At 39.7% G+C, this 16,093-nt stretch overlaps 1 protein-coding gene across 2 annotated transcripts in view; it reads left to right on the plus strand.

Moving 5' to 3' along the window:
• Positions 1–16,093, plus strand: part of blnk (B cell linker) — a 40,039-nt gene that overhangs the window by 21,133 nt on the left and 2,813 nt on the right. Inside the window, exons 1-21 of one of the 2 annotated variants that reach the window (XM_069659287.1) lie at positions 2,745–2,827; positions 3,173–3,238; positions 6,343–6,389; positions 8,286–8,329; positions 8,400–8,517; positions 8,715–8,821; positions 9,002–9,074; positions 9,346–9,429; positions 11,680–11,705; positions 11,789–11,817; positions 11,919–11,975; positions 12,130–12,154; positions 12,234–12,285; positions 13,057–13,117; positions 13,211–13,238; positions 13,363–13,393; positions 13,628–13,703; positions 14,905–14,933; positions 15,071–15,120; positions 15,215–15,298; positions 15,387–15,542. In XM_069659287.1, the coding sequence (XP_069515388.1) occupies positions 2,775–2,827; positions 3,173–3,238; positions 6,343–6,389; positions 8,286–8,329; positions 8,400–8,517; positions 8,715–8,821; positions 9,002–9,074; positions 9,346–9,429; positions 11,680–11,705; positions 11,789–11,817; positions 11,919–11,975; positions 12,130–12,154; positions 12,234–12,285; positions 13,057–13,117; positions 13,211–13,238; positions 13,363–13,393; positions 13,628–13,703; positions 14,905–14,933; positions 15,071–15,120; positions 15,215–15,298; positions 15,387–15,542 (1,296 nt within the window). In that variant the 5' untranslated portion in view covers positions 2,745–2,774. Of the gene's footprint in view, positions 1–2,744; positions 2,828–3,172; positions 3,239–6,342; positions 6,390–8,285; positions 8,330–8,399; positions 8,518–8,714; positions 8,822–9,001; positions 9,075–9,345; positions 9,430–11,679; positions 11,706–11,788; positions 11,818–11,918; positions 11,976–12,129; positions 12,155–12,233; positions 12,286–13,056; positions 13,118–13,210; positions 13,239–13,362; positions 13,394–13,627; positions 13,704–14,904; positions 14,934–15,070; positions 15,121–15,214; positions 15,299–15,386; positions 15,543–16,093 lie in introns of those variants that run through there. The other variant, XM_069659286.1, reaches the window with a different exon arrangement.

The raw sequence follows: 16,093 nt of genomic DNA on the forward strand, positions 1-16,093 counted from the left end.
GTCGACCTTGACCACAAACTTGTCTTTCCAACAGAGATACTAACAACTACTCTCAGGCCAAACCTCATCCTGTGGTCAACTTCTAAGAAACTCCTCTACATCCTGGAACTAACTATACCATGGTAAGCTGCTACCGAAGAGGCGTACGAGCGGAAAAGCCTGAAGTACGCGGAAATAGCAGCCCAGGCAGAACAACGCAACTGGCGCACTAAGGTGTTCCCTATAGAAGTTGGATGCAAAGGGTTTGTTGCCAAGACCACAACCAGGCTCCTGAAGAAAATGGGGGTCTTACGACAAGCAGTAAAGTCACTCTCAGAGGCTGCGGAGCAAAGCAGCAACTGGCTCTGTATCAAAAGGAAGGACTCCAGCTGGGCTGCGAGATGACCGTTGAGGGTAGAAACAGAGGGGGGCACACCTGGGACGCTAGGTGTCACCGTTGAGCCCTCTGGAGGTGTCGTGGGCCTAAATCAGCGAAACACTGAGGATGGAGGGTACCCACCTGATGACCCCAATGAAATTTCTACCTCTCTCCCACCCGAAACGCCAAGAAAGAAGCAGTGCTGATTATTCAAGGGATTGTACCATCAAGTCCTATAAGCTCTACAATACAGTTGAACAGCAGCACGGACACACTCAAAGGCAAACGAGGGAAAACATAACAACATTTTTTCTAAGCTCTATTAAAATAGTTTCCCCTCGTGTGCTTATGACTCAAAAACAGGTGAAAAAATGTTTGTGGTTGTAATAATAATAAAAAAATATACTAACACTATGTACACCTTTTACTTATATGAGCAGGGTTTGACAAGAGAAGAAAGGATTGGACACATAATAGTAATGCACACATGGTTTGTTGCATTATTCTATAATTAAAGTAATATAAAATAATTACAAAGAATAATTACAAACAGCTCCCTAAAAGTGAAGCCAAAACATTTCGAGCGCCCCCTGCTGACTGGTATAGGTCATAAAGCCCGCGGTGGCTCATCCTGCCCACAGGATTACAACACGGTACCGTGACACATGAATGACCTTTTGCTCTTTAAAGCAGTGTTAGAAGAAGCTAGTTAGAATTTCAAGTCAACATTTTGATCATGAAATTTTGTAACTCTAGATGCTCTAGATGTAATATTCAATTCTGACTAGTCAAAACTAAATGATGTTTGCTAGTAATTTAGTCAGTCAGTCCTCCCTCCCTCTCACGTCTTCAGTATGAGCAGAGCACTGGACTAAACCAATGAACCACGTGCCAGATTTAAAGGGGGGTATTATGCTAATTTCAAGCTTAATGTTTTAGTCTGTGATACCTGTGCAGTAGCTTAGTATAATTTACAGTTAAAAAAAACTCTCTCACTGGTGCTCTGTGCAGGCCCTCATACAGCCTCTGCCTGAAACGACTCAGTCAGCTCTGTCCCTTTAAGAAACCCCGCCCCTACAAGCCAGCTGATTGGCCAGCTCTCTGAAGCCTGCTGAGGCTGCACTTTGTGAAACCTGGCATTGGCAGCAACCGGCAGACTGAGCTGAAAAGCCTGGGGATTACTCCAACATACTTTTACCTACAGATCTGAAACTTCACCCACGTTTAGTCTGGACATCCAACATTGTAACATTATATATATGTCTTAAAATGTAAAACAGCATAATACCCCCTCTTTAACAGGTTCATGAAAGCGCCAGCATATCTCCTCCGTACTTGCCTCCCTCCACTGGCTTCCTGTTAATTTAATTACTTGTTTTTTTAAGTCGCTTCATGGATCAGCTCCCTCATATTTATCAGAACTCCTGCAGCACGAGCACTCTGGTCTTCTAAGCAGTCCCTGCTGGTCGTCCCTCGTAGTAAGGGGAATCTGTGGGGTGACAGCGCCTTTTCAGTTGTGGGCCCCCCATTACTGCCTCCTCATATCAGAAGTGCCAACTCAGTTTATTCATTCGAAGCACAGGTCAAAGCCCTCCTCTTTTCCTTACATACATGCAAACTGGCTATAGGGTGTTGGGCTTCATCTCTGGAAAGGTTTGCTGATACATCGGACACATCAGAAATTCAACTGTTGTCTGAAATGTAAAATTATATTTCCATTAGTCACAGTTATTTTGTTGAAATTCATTTGTAGACATCTTTAATTTATATTCTTATAGTGAAAAGGGAATACATGACGTCTATAATTGAATTAAAATGTCTGTAAATCAGCCCCGACTAGTCAAAGTATGAAAATATATTTGCAACATGTCAAAATTGTTTCACAGATACCTTGAATAAAACTTTAACTCCAGACTGACATTTTAACATGTTGCAATGACATCTCAAGTCATGGCTGCTGATTTAATATTCAAATAGCTATCATACCAAAAAAGGCATCAACAATTATTTGTTTCGAAGAAGCTTTTAAATCAGTGGCTATTCCTATGCAGGTGATGTATCATTATTTCAGTGAAATCCTGGGAGAGAGGAACAGGTGAGCTTGAAACATGTCCCCATTAATATGCAGGCCTCTCCCAGTGATCTCAGTCAGGTGGTGAACGTAAATCTGTTAAAATGGCAGCTTCTGAATGAAAGGGGAATATAAGAGAGGTGTGATGTAAGAGAGTGCGCTCACTGAAATTTGTTTTTGAGGGAGTGGAAAGGGGAAGTGATTTTCAGAGGCTGGCTAGAATCACCTCCCCCCCCACCCCTGTGTCACAAAGACGTGACCTGTAACCAAAGTCAGTTTTCATTTATGAGTCTTTAATCGACCCGGCAGCTCAGACTTTAGAGGATGTAAACTATCGGACTAAACATGAATATGGAAACGTTGGGTAAACTTGCTGCTCCAGCTACAGCCAAGATTCGGTAAGAGGTTATATTCTTGGATGTTTTGCTCCAAAGTAGAAAACGATTGAGGTTTTAATTATTTGACATTTTGTTCCAAAGTGTACGATGAAACAGAATCACTCTAAGCTAACTCTTTTGATATCTATGAACTTTGTCTGTTTGGTGCTTTTACTAAAACCAAACCTCCTTCCTTACATGTCTGCAGTCATTAAAACACTGACATTTGTCCACTTTGTCCATGGAACAAAATTGTACTTTCATTATTAGCATGTGCTTTTTATATTGAAAAAAGATGTTTCACTATTACATAAATCAATAATTAAATATAAAACTTTTCTGAAGGACAGATTCTGTGTTTTGCAGGCAGCTTCAGAAGATCGTTCAAGACATCAGGAAGAACGACGGCAGTTTGCTGAACAAACTCAGAAGGTCAGTACTGCAGGCTGTTATTAAGAACTGAAAACACAATAGAAATATGTATTATAAGAAATCACATGTTTTTCATGTTGGAGCCACACCTGTCAGAAGTTAGGTGGTCTAAAAACTCCCTGTGAGGTGGTCATGCACCAGTGGAGAAAACGTCAATTCCTCTTTCACAACCGTTGGAAAAACAGAGAGAGCCACAAACAAAAATAACTCACAGATGGCACCTCTCTCACTTTCCTTTCCTGAAATGAGCCCTGTAAGGCGTCTGAGGAGAGATACTACAGTTATTCAGACACATGCACATCTGTCTGATAACTTACTTGTGTATGTTCACAGACTGAAAAATGAGTCTGAAACAAGTCTCTGACCAGTTAAAGGGTTTCATAATTTCCTCTCTAATAGATTCAATCTTAATTCATATTTTGTGTCTACGGAAGCCCTAAGCAGACATGCATCTATACATTTTATTGACTCTGTTTTCTCGTGTAATTTTGGAAATTAACGAGTAATTTCAGGTTGTTTCTCATTGATCTCGTTATCTTTAGATAACAACACTGCAGCACCGTCACATCAGATCATCCTAACTCGTACACTGCACAAACCTTCAACAAATCTTCATCATTGAGAGTCTGACAGATATATCGGTGGCAGTGTATTAGTATTAGGCCTATTATAGATATATTGGTAACAAATTTGTTTTCAATTTTGTGGCGATGCTGAAACTATGTTTAACAACATTTCATACAGAAACTACGGAAGCCCGAAGCAGACATGCATCCATACATTTTATTGACTCCGTTTTCTTGTGTCATTTTGGATGTTGACGAGTAATTTCCTGTTTTTTTCTTGAGATCTTGTCTTATTTATCTCGTTATCTTAAGATTACAACGCTGCACCATCAGATGATCATAACTCGTATCTCGTATGAAGTTTTAACAACTCTTCAGAGTTACAGTCACAGATATATCGGTTGCCGGTAGTATTGGCTTTTAGAACCTGACAGATATATCCGTCAGCCGGTATTAGTGACCGATACTGGCCTATCATAGATATACTGGTATCAAATTAGTTTTCCATTTTGTGGTAATGCTGAAACTATTTTTAACATTCCTAAGCAGACGTGCATCCATATTTCATTGACTTCTCGTGTAATTTCGGAAATTTCCGCTTGTTTTCTCGAGATCTCGGCTTATTCATCTCGTTATCTCAAGATAACCATGCTGCACCATCTTAACGTCGGGCCCTCAAAACTCGTATCCCGTATGAAGTTTTAACAACTCTTCAGAGTTACTCACAGATGTATTGGTTACAGGTATCAGCTATTAGAACCTGACAGATATATTAGTGTCAGGAATTAGTGACCGATATTGACCTATCACAGATATATTGGTATCAAATTTGTTTTCCATTTTGTGGCGATGTTGAAACTATTTTTAACAACATTTAATGCAGAAACTGCGGAAGCCCTAAGCAAACGTGCATCCATATTTTATTGACTTTGTGTAATTTCAGAACTTAACGAGTAATTTCCTGTTGTTTTCTTGAGACAACTCTTCAGAGTTAGTCACAGATGTATCGGTTGCAGGTAGTATCGGCTATTAGAACCTAACAGATATATCAGTGGCAGGTATTAGTGACCGATATTGGCCTATCTCAGACATATTGGTGTGACAAAGTGGGTGGAAGCACACCACTTGTCTCCTTGAACCATGAAGACATTTGTTGGTAATTGTTTGTTTTGTTTAATTTCCAGTTAAACCATCATTTGACTAACTTAAAATGCACAACAGCATTAGCAAGTAAAGTTATTTCACGAGTTAAGTTCTAAGGTAAAGTTTTCTGGGTATTGAAGGATTCTGTTACCAGTCTGCAGGGCTGCTTTGACTGTACCGACTGGGACGTGTTTAAGGACTCCTCTTCTGACATTGACGAGCTTACAGGTGTCATCAGCTGCCATGTGACTTTCTGTAAAGACAAGGTTATTCCCAGCAAGTCGGTGAAGGTTTTCCCCAACAACAAACCATGGGTGTCTAAATCATTTAAAATCGTATTAAACAAAAAGAGGAAAGCGTTCCGGGAGGGCAACCTCTCAGAGATGAATGAACTTAAAAAGGAGATTAAAAGGGAAATTAGGAGGGAAAAACTGAAGTATAAGGAGAAGCTAGAAAGAGATCTTGGCAATAATAATCTGGGCTCTGTTTGGGATAGTCTAAACTCTATTGTTGGTTCTAAAAGTAAAAGAAATTGTAAGGGCCCGATCAGGCAGAACGTGTTTTAGCAGCTGGGGGCGGCTTTTTTGTCATTGTTTTTAATGAGAGGGACGCTTTTTGCACTCTGCTTTTGCATTGCACAGCGCCTCACGTTTTTGAGGAAACGCTCTGAGCACCTCGAGTTGAAAAAACTTTAACTCAAGGCGGGCCTTCTGCCAGTTTACAATATAACGGTTAGGTTAATGACAGCTAATGATTCAGTGGTTGTCTTAACAACAATAGGAAAAAATAGGCGCAGCTAGCTGCTCTTTTTTTAACCGTAGGCTTCAACAAAAAAGGCAGTGCGGTGCAGCTGCATAAAACAGGTGCACACTCGTGGTCTGTCACAAACACCAACATCAATTGGTTGAAACTGCTGAACAGATATTTATGTAGAGAACACAAGAGCTTACAGTATCTATTGCATGAAAACTAAAGTAGATCAGGTTTTAGTTTGATAGTAAATAACACCAGATTTTCTTTGGACAGTGGGATTTATATAGGGCTTGATCGAAAGAGGATCTGCAACCTTTGTTATAGGAATTGTTCAACAGATGAGTTTCATATTTTCATAAAATCAAAGTATGTAAGAATAATTTGAAACCATCCATAAATAGACTTAATTACAATCACATTTCAACAGTAACCTGTAAACTAGATGCCTAAGTCTTGAAAAAAATGTCCATCCTTTGTTGAAGTCACATTTGTTTCACTCTCGCTGTGCTATTTGCTGACCTCTGTTAAATATAGCAGGTGTGATCATGTTCTTATGAAATGAAACTAAATAAAATCAGGGTTAAGTCCCGTCTCAGTCATTGTCCGCAGCTGCTCATGTCACTTTCTCTCTGTGTGTTTCAGGCTGAAAAACAAACCAGTTCCCAAAGTACCTGCGAGAGATTACAGAGGTAAGAACTCAGTCATCATCATATATTATATATGTACAAGTGTTAAGCAGCAGGTATTAATCCCTGCACAAGTGATACTCACCACAAATTAAGGTGTTATCAAAATCACATTAAGCTGAAACAGCACAAATCTCCACACAGGTCAGTACAACTTGTGATCACTCCAGCTGTGCATGCTGTGAAGGCGACCTTAACGTACATTTCAAATGTGATTTATATACAGTGTGAGATAGCTGAATCAAGCGCACACACACTAACAGTAGTATAAAAGGCACTCCTTAGATGCAGGAGCTTTCCTCAGGGACCAGGAACCTTTGGAGAAACCGGACATTTCACTACAGGGAGTTTAAGTTTTAGGGACATAATTTGACCCCTCAGAGAGTCCCTGCTCTTGGGTAGTGCTTTCAAAAAGTTCTGCTGTGGGGGCTTGCATTGCTAAACATTATTGGCTGGATTAATTGCAGGATTTTATTGCAGCTAACATTTATAAACTCTGCAGCCACGATGCATTATTTTTGTTGTTGTTCATTGTGTTTCTACACATCGACTTACAGAGAAAAGTAGATGATTAAGTCCTACTGAGCATTTATGCTGCTATTTAAGTTGCAGTGTTGCACAAATATTGATGCCTGTCTCTCTCTTTATATGGCGTCTTTGTTTTGTACAGTCCCGTGAAAACATGTAGAGTAAAATACTTTTTTTTCATATGTCATCAGACTTTTTTAAACTGCCTTTCTTATTAATGTTCTGTATATATTTGTATTTATGCACTATTTATTTATATTGAGCTTTTTACAAGCCACTTTTGCACACTGGATATTTTTATTACATTTCTTAGCTATGTTTTCCAGTCTGATTTTTAAGTTTAGTTTATGTGTCTATGTGCCTATAAATGTGTGTTCAGAGTCAGATGTGGTGTCTTAACTGTGATAGAAGCTGCCGTGGACTGCACTTCTATAGCGCTTTTCTAGTCTTGCGACTTTTACACTACATGCCACATTCACCCATTCAAAACACAACTGCTATGTAAAGTGCACATTCACACACCAATGGCTCTGCCACAAGGACCAATTTGGGGTTCAGTGTCTTGCCCAAGGACACTTCGACATGTAGACTGAGGGAGCTGGGGATCGAACCACCAACCTTCCAACTGAAAGCCACAGCTACCCCACACATGTAGCCGACCAGCTCCTGTAAAGGATTAAGAACGTATCTATCTATCTATCTATCTATCCATCCATCCATCCGGCAATTGGCTAAAGGAACCTTTAAGTTCCTTGAAAAGTATTTCTTGAGACTTAAAGTTCCTGGTATTCTTGGTGGAAACAGCACTGTTACTATCCCACTGAGGTAACATGGTGGGACACAAAGAAAAAGGCGTACTAAAAGGAGCGTCCCTTTAAACTAACCTCATATTGCATTGCTGCTATTACCCGTATATGTCCCTTTATGAAAAGAGTACAAAGTGAAGACGGTGCACTTTTTCTCCCACTGACTCACTGGTGTCATATGACTGTGGGAGGGAAACCTTTGACATATCCACTAAGAACATGTCTGTAGGAGGAAAGTGTTGTAGTAATGTTGTCAGTGAATTATATGTTCCTGCTTGGTAACAGAGACCACTTTGTGTATAAAGACACGCTGTGCTCCATCAGGTTCACCTCCGTACATGTTGCATAATTGAAACCGAGATGATTTCCCCTGTTGAGAGATTATTCTACATTTTGAGCAGACGTGCTCCACTGGTTCTGAAACTTATACTCTGACATCTGGCATGTACTTCATGTTTCCTTGGAAGGTCAAACAGTCAAACATGCGCTTTTACTTATTGTGACTATTCTCACAATCATTTTTCTATGTCTGTAATGAAATGTCTTCGCATGTCTGTGTTTTCAGACGATGGCAGGGATTTTGACGACCAGCTGTCTGACCCTGAATATGTAAGTTGGCAAAAATGTGAACTGAAAGACTACCGAAGTGTTGAAAAAGTAACAAGCCTGTCGTTCACAGGATAATGACACGTACGAGGATCCTCATGAGGAGCACGATGACAGCTATGAGCCTCCTCCCAGCCATAGAGCCTTTACCGCAACTCCTTCTCCTTCCTTCCCGAGGGGGGAGTATGTCGGTACGAAGAGTCATTAGTCATGAAAAATCATACTCAGTTTCTATTTCTTAAAAAGCCTGTTCTTTGCAGTCACCTCTCTCTTCCTGCTGAAGCTGCATTAGATGATTTCTTCCATTCAGCAGAGCTGAAGCCACAGAGGGCTGCAGAGTGCTGCTTCATGCAAATACTGATGTCCTGTTTCTGCTTCTCTTTTCAAGACAACTGCCGTAACCGACCCGAGCCGTTGCCCAGGAAGCCCCCCCGCCCAGTTCAAGGCAAAGCATCCAAACAGCTGCCCCCTGAACCCCCCCACAGGAGCGATGAAGTAAATCATCCCACGCTCACACACATAAATACTGCTGTACTGTAACCCGCGTCTGCTACGACACCTACAAACACTGTTGTGTCTTGGAGAATTTCGCCACTTCCTGTGCATTGGCAAATACTTTCCAAAGCAGATGACAGAGCCGCTTTCTTATGGTGTGTTGTCTTTGTTGTTTCATAGGAAGACTACATCAATCCAGACGGCAGTAATGATGACGACAACTACATAGAACCTGAAGAAGATCCACCTTCCAGTAAGTTAAATATTCTTTCATAAAGTTATTTGTTCAAGAAAGCAGTCCTGCAGTACCTTTGCAGGGTCATATTGGTGCAAGATAGGTGGACCATCCTGATAGAAAAGGTCCATTAATTATTCAGCTTCCATGTTGGAAATTGGTGGATTTTCCCCTCAAACATTGGTTCTAGTATCGATGTCAAAACTCCTTCATTGGTCAAGTTTGTAGAAAGACTTGTTGATAAACACATGCGGGTAATGTTAATCTCAATGCCTCCACGTCTCCTCAGATCCGGCGGGGCAGGGCGGGATCAGGGCAGGGAGGGACCTTCCCAAGTTGCCTTCAACTGTATCAGTGCGTCCACCCAGTCCTGGTAAGTACAACATCCATGTAGTATCTAAGCTCAAGTTGGTCATCCTCTATATGTATTTATCCTGCTAACCTGTTCTTATCAGACTTTTCTACACTCAAACACCGTGTTGGATAAATCATCTGAAACTGTCAACAACATCAACCTGCAGCCATGTGAGGCCCTTTGAGCTAAATACCAACGTTAGCATGCTAACACAATGACAAAGCTTACATAAGTCTGTTCAGCAAGTGTGAAGTTTACATTGTAAACCATTATAGTTTAGCCTTTTAGCATGCTAAAATATGCTGATTTGCAAACCACTTACACAAACTGAACTCATGGGAATGCTGTTACTTAGCAGGTATTTGGTCCTAAAGTAATCAGTTCTGACCTGATGATGGTTTTGTATGTTCCACTATTTGTATTTCATGTATGAGATTTGCTCATCTGTGAAATAGGGCTGCGCAAATAGTCGCACTTTTAGCGTTATTGCAGTATGAGCATTTGCAAAACAAAACACACCCAAAAGATGGAATTTATCACAATGAATGAGAAAAATTATTCTATGTAATCAAGCCATGCTTTCTTACTAAGTATGTGTAAATTGTACATGTTGACTGGAGTATAATAGCCATGCTTTCACACCATTGTGATGCTTGTGAAGATAAAGCCCAAGCAGCTATAAGCTCCCCTCAGATAAAACGTCTTTTTGGAATTATTTTCGATTGAGAAGGGACATGTTGCAAACACAGGTGTACACGATTTAATATTTGTTGAATTTTCTCATATTGTGCAGGCCCAATGTGAAATATAAATTAGCCACCTGGAGGGATGGGTATCGTTAGGATTTATCAATGCCTATAGTGCTTATCGATAGCAATGCGTATCGATACTCTTATCGATACTACTCTCCATTGTTTGGTGCAAAAACTCCCGACCTGCCGATCATTTGGTGCATGTCCTCCTCCACTCTCTCCATCCCACATGTCCTGTACGTCTTCAGCTGTCCTGTCCAATAAAGACAAAAAAAAAAAGCTAACTTAGGCGATCTGTCAGTTACTAGCATACCTAAACCAACTGGACTCCTCAGTAGTGAAGTAAATCTTTTACAGTAACCATGGCAACAGCTCTGTGACATTCTGCAGTTTGTTCCTGTGTCATTTTACAACTTGGCGACTTCTGTAAACATTACCCACTGTAGCTGAAGCTGGGGCTGCTGCTTGACTGACGCTGTCTGTGGATTAAATTGGAACATAAATTAGAAGTGCTAAGAAATTAAGCTCGCTAACACCAGTGACTAAATAACCACAGGTTCATTTATAAGAACCATGTGTTTTAACTGCACTTCTAGTTTGGCTAATCCCATCTGCACGGTTTGAACGAGAATGACATTAAATAAAGCCTCTTTCCCACTGGTCAAAAAAAACCCGCTAACACCCGGCTTTTTGGCTTTGCGGGAAAGGTTACAATCTGCATTCAGACCTGGGTCAAATGACTCTGCAGTAGAACCGGATAGTTATCGCCTCGGCTCCGATCTGCATTGATGGGAACACAAAACCCGTGTTGACATGCTAATCTCTGCCCTCTTTCCGGCGCAATGCTATGCTCTGTCTGTAACTTCCACGACTCCTTGTCATCTCAGCTACAAATTCCGCCCGTCTCAGTCCGAGCAGCGCTCGAACATCGTTCCAAATTTGTTGCCGCCAAGTTTGATAAACAGACTGAATGAGTAAAGATACAATAAGGACCTAACCGCCGTAACATCTTCACTGTTTACTAACCCTGTTTTGGGCATGTTTGTGACGTCAGATGGTGATGCAGCAGGAAAGGTTTATCTCTACCAACCTGGTGGTTTTACTAAAGGAAAAATCAGAGCATCACAAGGGAAGAATTTCAGATTTTTGTGTCCATACATCCTGTAGAAAATGCTTTATTTCTGTCCTTTAGGTGTCATGAATGTCCAACATTTTATGCCAGTCCATGATATATTTTGTATTCTGTACGAAAGTGGTGGGCTGACCAACATGTCAGCAGCGTGGAAAAACACAGTGAACAAGGGGGCCTCCATTTTGTCTATTGTGTTGAATAAATGAAGGTCACTGCACTGGTAGTCTTCGTAAATGCAATGACAGTCAGAACACAAATACTTAAAGGGTTCAAGGACAGGAGCTGCAGGCATGTTTAAAATAATAAAAACAACGTGAGGGTTTTTTGTGTTTGTTAGTTTGTAGATTTATTGTCGGCCTAATTTTTTCTTTGGTTGTTTTGCAGATGTTTATGAAGTTCCCGACCAAGAGGTAAGCTCGTCATGTAACAGCACTTACAATCATTTCTTAATTTACATTCATGTGTGTAATTCACTGTGGTTTGATCTTTCCAGGAGAACTCTTTACAAGTTCCAGTGAGCAGGTCTGTTTTAAACTCTCTTCACTTTGGTTTCTTTATTAAACAATATCAAATATGTGACACACAATTTGGACTTCAGACTGAGGGTGATCTTTTCCTTGCAGATTGCTACCTACACCCTCGAAGCCTTCACCTACTTTACCACCCAAACCCAGCCCCAGGTAAGACTGGTCTTATGTCATTCAGAGACCTCAAAGAGCTGCAAGACTCTCTCTCTCTCTCTCTCTCTCTCTCTCTCTCTCTCTCTTTCTGTTATGAAGTAATTATATTGCTTTAATGTGATTATTCTAATCATGTCCTATTTTTCTTTTCCAGATTTAAAAGGAAATCTCCCCCGACTGTAAGTAAAATCAGATGTACAGATTACAGTTTAAAGGGTCTTTTGCAGAGATCAGTTAAAGACCTGAAGTGTTTTCCAGGTTCAGGAGCCCACAGGCGAGGATGAATATGAAGTGTGCGACCCAGATGATGGTAAATAATGAATTAAACATTAAGTGCATTGTTTTTGCAGTCGCTTCGTCTGACACAAACAATTTCAGGCCTTAAAAATAACTATATAGAAATATCTGTCTTGTTGTGCGATGTCAACCCTTGGTTTGTGTACTGCTGTTTTAAAAGCCTCAAGTTTGCATTTTATCCGTTGCCATCTTGGTTTTATGGAGCCAAAAGTGTTTTTAAAAAAACGCTAACACACCGGCTTTTTTGCTACGTATAAAGTTACAATCTACAATAGCTTGGTTAGCAAGTTGCATCTATAAATGAACAGCCGACTCCTCGGTGTCTTTCATTACAGCTAAATGCTGACCAAAACAGGGATAGTAACTTGGAAATCCCGGTTAGCCCCGCCCCCACCTTAAAGCATAGCCTGCTTTATGGTCTACTTTGCCCTAAATAATTTACACAATGATCATACTGTATTGAAAAAGATTTGAAACTGGAGAAAATGTTTACTGAGGTAACAAATCAAGGCAGAAGGAGGCTCATTTTTTTTAAAGACTCAACAATCTGACATATTTCTTCAACCAGTGGAGTCGCCCCCTGCTGGACATTAGAAACAATCAAGGGTTAAAGGTTAAAATCCACATTAGCTTCACTTTCAGACCCCCAGGCTTCTTCCACTTATCACATACAGTCTGGGCTGCTACATTGAATTCATTCAAGCATGTGACGCCATCTAGAGGATGGAAGGAGAAAAGTACATTTTCCTAACAAATGACTGTTGTTTGTTGTGTTCTCCTCCAGGTTCCAGTAATAAACCAGGAGAAGGACGACCTAAAGTCCCCCCCAAACCTTTACCCATCGAGTAAGCACCACTGATCCAAACTTTGTACACATGCTGTAATGTGTTTAAGCTTTAGAGAATAACTGAACGTCTGATCATCTTTGTCTCTCTCAGGAGGTCACCAAAACCCCCCGCAAGGCCGGTAGGAACATCAAAGACGTCTATCTTGACTTCACTGTGTTTTACTTTGCCTTCTTTGAAATCAACATTACAGTATTAACTTTTGTGTCTGCTTCTTCAAATCATTAAATGTGACTCTTTTGCAGAGGACAGACTTAAAACCCCGGGAATTTGAACGTAAGTGTCAACATTAGCTCAGATGCTTTATGTACAAATGATCAGTATTATTACACTTTGTAAAATAAGCTGCAATCTCTTTAATTGTCAAGTTCTTTCCTGTATCACTATTGAACTCTCATTCATAATAGTGTTTATTATGTAAACTGACGATTCAGATAGAAGCACAAGTCGTTACTCACTACTTCTGAATAGAAAATGTAGCGTAGTAACTTATTTTGTGGATCTGCACAGGTCATACGCTGCCTGTGATGAACTCGGAGCCGAAGCCTCAACATAAAGCTTTTACACTGGACTCAAAACGAGCAAAGTAAGAAATGCAACATACTGTTTTCTATGGAAGCCTATATATGCCAGTGTGATGGAAGGAAAAAAACCAAATCCTTTAAGTCATTATAATGACTTACAATCTCAAAATCATAATATTTGTCAGAATCATGAAAAACTTTCTCAAATTAATGAGATTTTCAAAATACTAAACATGTATCTCAAAATAACGAGAAGCTTTTTAGAATAAGGACGTGGTATCTCAAAATAATATTTCTCAAAATATTAAGTATCAAATTAAGTTTTAGTATCTCAGAATGACTTGTTTCTACAAAATAATGAGCAAGCCTCTCCAAATGAAGAGAAACTTAATGACATAGTATCTTAAAATAACAATATAGGAGTATCTTTATATAATGAGAACCGTTTTTAAAGAAAATGAAAAAGCATTTACAAACTATGTCAAAGTTTTTAAAAATAATGATTCATGAAATCATAATGAAAAATAACTTTGATTACTTGATGTCTAAAAATATGAGTTAGTATCTCAACAAAATGATGCAATATCTCACAATACTGAAAAACTTTTTTCAAAATAACAGCATCTCAAAAAAAGGAGAAACGTTTTTTTTTTTATCTTAAAATAAGGAACATCTTAAAATCAGGTCCTAACCAGAAATGACTTAGTTTTTAAAAATAAGAAGAAATGTTTTAAAAATAAGGATAATTTTCTTTTTAATAATAACAAAGTGTCTCAAAATTACGACGGTGTATGAGGCCATTGTAAAAAAAAAATAAAAAAAATTCTGAGATTAGAATCGTAAATTTGCCAGAAAAAAATGGCAAATTTGTGAGAAAATAACTATCAAATTTATGAAATTTATGATTCACCAGATTCAAAAATCTGCCTTCTTTTCTGGCAGATTTACGACTTAAATCTCGTTTTTCCTCTGAATATTACTCTTCTCATTTGGCTCGACGGATAAAAAAAGACTCAATGTGTGAAAACATTTATATGTATTGTTTAAAAAGGCTTCTGAAAATGTTGCATAATTATCTTGAAGTCTTTTTTGCATTATATAACTAACAGGATTTTTTTTCAATACATTGGCTAAAATGGGCTTCCATAGATTTTCACGACCCATTATAGTTAGTTTGAGCATTTGTACTGCCTCTAAACTGCCTTTAATGGCAGCTTTGTGCTGTGCATTGACTGTGGGCTGCTCTGTTTGTGGTCTCTGCAGAATTCCTCTTCCACTGTTTATCCCCCCCAGTAAGTACAGCTCCTCACGGTCTCACAGCAGGCTAACAACCAAACCAACCACACAGGAGTTCTGTAAATACACACAATATGAACTGAATGTTATGTATCTGCATATTCAAACATTATTTTAATGTCTGTTGCTCCAGGAGAAGCTCAAAGGGGAAATGTTTCCAATGAAGATGGGTCAGCAGATAAGGTGTGCTTTAATATTATGTAGTAATGATTATAAATACAATATATCCAGAGTGATGATTTAATGTTCTTTTTATGTACATTTACTTTAATAACAGGAGGCAGACGTATATAGGAAATCCTGGTATGGCAGCACATGTGACCGTAAGACTGCTGATGACGCCTTATTGCGCTCTAATAAGGTGAGTCTTAATATTTAGCATCCACATGGTCAGCATGTTGTGGATTATATCCCATAACCCCCTGCTTGGTGTGCTCTTTCTGTTTCAGGACGGGTCGTTCATGGTGAGGAAGAGCTCGGGTCAGGACGCTCAGCAGCCGTACACGTTAGTGGTGCTTTACAAGAGCAGAGTGTACAACATCCCGATCCGCTTCATCCTGGCTACTCAGCAGTACGCTCTGGGAAGAGAGAAGAAAGGGGAGGAGGTACTTTTTATTCTTCTCAGTTTGACTCTGTTTCACACTGAGGCCTGTGATTACAAACTGTCTGAGAATCCACAGGGGTTAAAGAATGTTTTTCCCTAGTATATGATTTGTAGAAAGAGCCTGGTTTATGTCTAGCTGCCTCTCCTGTTCAATTGAGGCTGGCTCCAAAAGTGAATCAATTCCACAGACTGTATAAAAAGATGGCTGACATGACAGTTCCCTAAAAGTGAAGCCAAACCCTCTCTATCGCCCCCTGCTGACTGGCTGCCGTATAGGTCATAAAGCCCGCCTCCTCCATGTTAACAGATGGGACATGAGTCAAACTATAAAATCTAAACACACGTCAAATACATTTTTCTCAAACACAGTTTCTGTCATTATAGTTAGTTATTATCATGCTGATTTATGTCCACGTGTTCATTTTTCTGACAAGTTTACTTGGGGTTACAAATGGGGCGTTCTGTTCCCAAGTAGCAGAGTAGAGGAGGAACGGCGAGAGGAGACGTAACTAACACTAACACTACAGTCATTGAACTTTCCATCAGTGTGAA

The sequence above is a fragment of the Semicossyphus pulcher genome, unplaced genomic scaffold (genome assembly GCF_022749685.1).
Source record: "Semicossyphus pulcher isolate SPU_LCO1_2020_fin unplaced genomic scaffold, fSemPul1.0.p SCAF_12, whole genome shotgun sequence".
In the NCBI taxonomy this organism is placed as follows: domain Eukaryota; kingdom Metazoa; phylum Chordata; class Actinopteri; order Labriformes; family Labridae; genus Semicossyphus; species Semicossyphus pulcher.